Source organism: Phalaenopsis equestris, unplaced genomic scaffold, assembly GCF_001263595.1.
Source record: "Phalaenopsis equestris unplaced genomic scaffold, ASM126359v1 Scaffold000470, whole genome shotgun sequence".
Taxonomy (NCBI): Eukaryota; Viridiplantae; Streptophyta; class Magnoliopsida; order Asparagales; family Orchidaceae; genus Phalaenopsis; species Phalaenopsis equestris.
In genome coordinates, this window is record NW_018164911.1 from 120,126 (window position 1) to 126,842 (window position 6,717).

General features: G+C 38.5%; 1 protein-coding gene across 1 annotated transcript; it reads left to right on the plus strand.

Annotated features, from left to right (window-relative positions):
- The first annotated feature begins 3,509 nt into the window (after positions 1 to 3,509).
- Positions 3,510 to 5,858, plus strand: LOC110027969 (pentatricopeptide repeat-containing protein At3g58590). The gene has a single exon (XM_020729637.1). The coding sequence runs from the start codon at positions 3,563 to 3,565 to the stop codon at positions 5,855 to 5,857; it is 2,295 nt and encodes a 764-aa protein (XP_020585296.1). The 5' UTR covers positions 3,510 to 3,562; the 3' UTR covers position 5,858.
- Positions 5,859 to 6,717: the final 859 nt, after the last annotated feature.

The following is a 6,717-nucleotide window of genomic DNA, read 5'->3' on the forward strand; positions in this document are numbered from 1 at the left end:
AACTGATATCAGAGCTTTGGTTCGAGGTTGAAAGAAAAGCACTGAATGGAGATGAAGTGATGGCATATGGGATTGACAAGTTTAATGACACAGATTTTGGTTACTGGAGGATACAAATTGAGGACAACCTCTTTGGAAAGAAACTTTACCTATCGTTACTGTGAAAGAAGTCGGAAAAGATAGACGAGGCGGAATGGAATCTGTTGAATTGACAAGTTCTGCAGGTTATTCAATTAACCCTATCAAGATCAGTTGCCCACAACGCATCAAAGAGAGGATTACTGCAGATCTAACAGTGGCTTTATCAGGTATGTATGAAAATCCATCGGTTAATAATAATGTGCATTTGATGAAAAAGTTATTCAACTTAAAGATGACGGAAAGTGTGTCTGTTGCTCAACAGCTGGATGATTTCAATATTATCACAAATAAATTATCGTCTGTTGAAATTGATTTTGATGATGAGATAAGTGCGTTGATATTGCTGACTTCATTGTCAAATAGCTGAGAAGTCATGAGGAAGACAGTTAGCAATTCTGCAGGAAAATTTAAACTGAAATATGATGATATTCATGATTTGATTTTAGCTGAGGAGGTGCGTAAAAAAGATTCTGGCGAGACCTCGGGTTCGAGTTTTGCACTGATTGTTGATTCCAGAGGGACATTACAAGACAGGAACTTAAATAGAGGAAGATCAAAATCAAAGTCTGTTCAACAGATAACCTGCTGGAATCCTGGCAAGACTGGTCACATAAAAAGGAACTGCAAGAATCCTAAGAAGAAAGAGAATAATAACGCAAATGTGGTAACTGAAGAGATACAGGATGTGTTATTGCTGACAGTTCACAGTTCTCTTGATGACTGGATACTAGATTTAGGGGCTTCCTTCCATACATCTTTCCATTAGGAGTTAATGCAAACTATGTTGCAGGTAATTTTGGGAAGGTATATCTGGCTGATGAAAAAGCTTTGGACGTAGTGAGGATGAGAGACGTTGATGTTGCAGTCTCTAACAAGAGAAAATGGACTTTACAAAAGGTCAGACACGTTTCTGAGTTGAAGAAAAACCTCATTTATGTTGTGCAGCTCAATGAGAGTGCTTATTCAGTAATGTTCTCAGATAGTAGCTGGAAGGTTACTAAAGAAACATTAGTACTGGTCCGGGGTAAGAAAACTGATACACTATATATGAATACATGTTTAGTCAGACGTGGACACATGAGCTAGAGGTGCATTATGAGGAAGCAAAAGAAAGTCAGTTTCATGAAAAATGACAGAGTGCCAAAGGAAGAAAAACCGGATCTTGTACAAACAGATGGTGGAGAACCACAAAGCTATGAAGAAATCTTGCCAGATAAAAATTCGAACAAGTGGGAGCTGACAAAATTTCCACCAAGAAAGAAGGCATTGCACAACAAGTGGGAGTACTAGGTGAAGACTGTGCTTGATGGCAGTAAGAGGTGCAAGATTGGACTTGTTGAAAAAAGCTTTCAGCAGAGGCATGATATTGCTAATGTAGTGGGACTTGTTAGTAGATACATGAGTAACACGGGAAAGAGCTTGGAAGAACAAGATTATGTTGACGGTGATATGTCAACTAAGTGTGACATTCTTGAGAAACTGAAGTTGTGTGCAACTTCAGTTGGTTTTTTAGCTTGAAGATAGAGGCTTTGAGCTGTAGAGGTGGAGGATATCATATTTGAGGAAAATGATGATGTAACTAGTGTCCTAGGCTCAAAGTGGGAGAATTATTGAGGTATGTGGAGACCCGATCCATTGCAATTTTAGCAGTAATTAAATTGTTGATTATTGTTATTAATTAATTTTCTAATTAAGAATCCTGCCAAAGCTTCCCTCCTCACGCGGTCCCGCTAAACACCTCTCCAAGGTCCCCGCCAATTCTGCTCACATGAAATCATGTGAAGTTTCTCCCATGAAGCTTCTCCATTTCATAATATGCCTCTTCTGACTTATTATAAATTCCTAATCCAACTTAATCCCTGCCTTAAGGAAGTCCCTAATCTCTCCGCACCTTAATCTCTCCTTTTAGCTTTCTTCTTACGGGTGTGATTTCCCTTGTTTTTAATTTCTTTCTACTTGGTTACGTCTTGATTGCGGCTGGAGAGGAAGGGAGAGAGAAAGTCAGAGGAGAGAGAAGAGAGAGAGAGAGAGGAGAGGAGAGGAGAAAGAGGAAGAGGGTTTTTCTTATAAACATAGAGAAATTCAACGGTGTAATTCCTCAAGCTAATAAAATCCTCTGCAACTCCGTGGACATAGACAATTTGCCTAACCACGTAAATCTACGTGTTCCGCTGTGGTTTCTATTTGCGAATTTTTCTCGATCTGATTTTTCTCTTTATTGCCATAATTTTTCACAACATCTACGTAAAAAAAAAAATTTATTTGATAAACTCATTTCTCTCAATACTTTCCACTTCATAGTTCAACATTATGGTAAGTTACTCGGTTTGCATTTAGTGATACAATTCAATACATTTTGCTTATTTACAAGGTAATTGGTGAAGTTAAGAAGTGGGAAGGGTTTGAATACATTGTTGTTGGTACTGGTCTTGGAAAGGATCCATTTCTCCTGATGTGTTCATTTGTTTCAAATTTCCCTCTAGGGGAAGCATCAGTTGTTTGTTTTTTGGGCCATTTACATGCATACCACTCAATTCTTATGTGGTTTTAGGTTTAACAACCAACAGATGCTTGTTCAAGCTTACAATGAGCTTTTATGATACTTATGTGCAGTCCCAAAAATGAAGGTTGCATACATTACAAGTTTGAATATGTTTTAATTAAAAAAAAAGTGAAATTCATTTGAAATCACATGTGATTGAGAACATCTAGAAACCATTCATTGTCATCAAGTATTGTCTTTTTCAATCCACACATCAAATGATGTTTAGAATTTGATCTTACTTAGCAATGTTGATTGAATATTTGTGTGTTTACTGCTTATAATTATAGATTGTATGATGTCTAAAAAAATTAACATAGAGACTACACAAATTTTTAATGCATTGATAAACAGAAAAATGCAATACAAAATTACGTTTTCAAAAAAAATTTGTTGACATATTGAGGGTTTTACAGTCATTAATAAACGACATCACTTTCAGAATTGTTTTTAAAAAAACCAACTACTTCCGAAACACGAGTTTCTGAACAACAGATTTTCAACAGCTTTTGAACTAAGCTTTTCTACAGTTACAACTACAGCTGAAACAAAAGCACCCTTAGTCATTCCAAACTTGCGAAGGCATCCAGACCACATCCTAGTAAAGCATCTATACTATGAATATAGCATATAATATGGATAGATTCCAAGTTGCATCAACTATTGCATTATGCACAGCTATCATCTCATTAGAAATTTAATTTAAAATTTTTCAGTAGATAAAATAAAATTAGATATAATTAATTCCAATCAATATTTATGTAATTTCTCTCTCAAATCAAAATACATTTATAAGATTAATAACATAAAGTGTTGAGGCTGCAAATTACATGGCGAGGATCCAAATCTCCTGTAGATGACGCTGGCTTCCGTCGATATATGTATTTTCTCTCTCGAATCCTGCACTTTAAAAACCAACAGGTAATTCGTGCCGTCCATCCTGGGGCAAAAAAGATCCTGGCCGTCCACTACTGCACCTCACAGCCTCGTCTCCACCACCCACTTCAATCTCTCTACACCGATGCCCTTAATCTCCTCTCTTCGTCGCCATCACCGGAAGCAATCAAATCCCTTCACGCTCTCTCTATCACCTACGGCCCCGCTGCTCCGATCTCCGTTCACCATTCCCTCATCACTGCTTACGCGATTGAAGATGACATCGTATCCGCCCGACGAGTGTTTGACCAAATGCTTCAAAGAAACTCCGTCTCCTACAATTCAATCATCTCCGCCCTTTGCCGCAGCGGCGAAGCCGACAAGGCATTGGCAATGCTCTCCAGGATGAGGGCCGGCGGATTTAGTCCCTCCCGCTTTACATTTGCTCCCATCCTCTCGTCTTCTTCGTCACACCTCCAACTTTCCCAAGCCATCCAACTCCACACTTTGATCCTCAAGTCCGGACTTCTTCACCCCGACTTCTTATCCACTACAGCGTTGTTAAATGTTCTTGGGAGAAACGGGAAACTAGATAGCGCAGTAAAGCTGTTTAATGAAATGCCTGAACCAACCGTCCTAACATGGAACTGCATAATCATTGCATTCTCTCGCCAAGGCCTCGACTTGGATTCCATGTGTTGGTTTAGAGAACTCATGAGAGCTGGAATTGGGCTTACAGATTGTTCCTTCCTTAGCATTCTCAAAGCTTTCCGCTCACATAAGAGCTCTGAACTTGCAGAACAGATTCATGGCTTAACCATAAAAACTTTCTTTGGTTCATCCATGCTTGTCTCCAATGCTTTACTGAATGCATACTGCAACTGCTTTCCATTGATTGTAGTGGATAATTTCTTCTCTTTGCTGCCTGCCAAGGATTTGATTACCTGGAACACATTTATAACCGCCAAGGCAAACAGCGACAGACCTGATAGAATCATGGAGCTCTTTTTCTCATTGTCCTCGGAAGGTTTTTCACCTAATGAGATCACTTTCACTGGCATGCTTTGCGCATTCACTAAAACTGGCTCAGGAAAGCATGGAGAGCTCATTCATGCCAAATCCATCAAACACAATCTGAACTCTGGTGCTTATGTGGGAACCTCATTGGTCGAGTTCTACGCGAAACACCACAGATTAGACGATGCATTTATGGCTTTCACAGACATATCCGACAAAAATGTTGTTTCTTGGAATGCTCTAATATCAGGATACACAAATGAAGACCCCTTCGCTTCCTGTCTTCTCCTTGTTAAAGAAATGTTGGCCACAGAGCTTCGACCGAACGAGTCTACCTTCTCCTCCGCACTCAAATCAGCCTCAGTTTCAGATCTTGCACAGATCCATTCTTTCATAATAAGAGCAGGCTACGAAAATGATGACTACGTATCCAGTTCGGTAATCTCTTCCTATGCTTCTCATGGACATTTTTCTGACGCGCTGGCATGTGCGGCTTCATTGACGCCATTTCATGTGGCTTCGTTGAACACAATTGCTTGCATTTATAACAGAAGAAATCAATTCGAAGAGGCAAAAGATCTCATTTTGCAGCAGAAATTTCCTGATAACATTTCATGCAACATTCTTCTAACTTCACATGCATACAATCGAAATTACTCAGAGGCTTTCCAGTTTTTCAGAAAAAAGCAAGCATCCGGCTTTGTCATCGATAACTATACGGTCGTGAGCCTCGTTACCATTTGTTCTAGAATCAGCGCCATCGATCTGGGTCGCAGCCTCCATGGCCTGATCTTCAAAGTGGACGCGGGGAGCGGCGAGGTATTCGTTCAGAACGTGCTGCTTGACATGTATGCTAAATGTGGCTGCCTTGAGAGCTCTGTAGCTGTGTTTGACGAAATGCTGGACCGAAATCTCGTGTCCTGGACAGCTCTGGTTTCAGGGCTGGGACTTCATGGGCGTACAATTGAAGCACTGGAGAAGTTTCGGCTGATGGAAGAAGAAGGGTTTGTGCCGGACAGTGTGGCATTCATCTCAATCCTTTCGGCTTGCAGACATGGTGGGTTTGTGGAAGAAGGGATGACAATCTTTAATCGGATGAGATGGGTTTATGAAGTCGAGCCAGAGATGGATCACTATGTAGGTGTGGTGGATCTGCTGTGCAGCTTTGGTCGGATAAAAGAGGCGGAGGTTGTGATCAGTGGAATGCCATTGAAGCCCAACGAGATCATTTGGCGTGTATTTCTCCATGGATGTAAGAAATATTGCTTTGCTTCATTATGAAACTTGTTAAACAATTTTATCTTTGCAAAATAATTTTATTTCGTAATTTTTGTTTTACCAAGAAAATTGTCAAAAGGTGTTGTTAATCTCTTATTATTAGACTCCTAATTAGTAGGGGGCATGGAATGATTAGTCTCCTAATTAGTTTCATTTAAAATACAAACGGAAGAAGGCAATTTGTTAATTTTTTTATGGTTTTGTTGTGCAATGATTTTTGAATGGTGCCATAGTAGAGGATTTTGTGGGTGAGGACCTTTGCTAAATCTCAAGGTAATGAATTCAACACTTTCAACGTTTCAAAAAGAGATATGGGGTTGAGTAGTCTATTGTGTTTAGGTGTTATTAAATTTGTGAGAATTCTGATTTTGATAATCTTTATAATATATTAGATATTATATTGAAGATGATGAAAGGGATGTGTATAAGCTAACCAAATTAAAAAAATAAGAAGAAAAGCGAAGATTTAGTTCAAGGAAATTGTATCAAGGATGAAAATTAAAAAACACTTTTCTTATATGAGTATGTTTAACATAGGTGGGTGAGATAATTCGATAAATTTTTTAATAAAGATTTAAAGTACATAATCAACTTTCGTAATGTTAATATTGTCAATAATAATATTTTTTTTAGTTTTACCATCACATTAGTAAAGTAGAAGATGAGGGGGCTTTAAAAAATATGAAATATGGAAAATCAATAGGGCCTACCTACTGGTATCCCAATAGAAGTATGTAAATATTTAGAGGATTTAAGAATGTCTTGGTTTACTAAATTATTTAATACTATTTTAAAAACTTCCGAGGAGTGGAGAAAATGTATCTTGATCCTTATTTTTCAGAATAAAGAGGATGCACATGAGT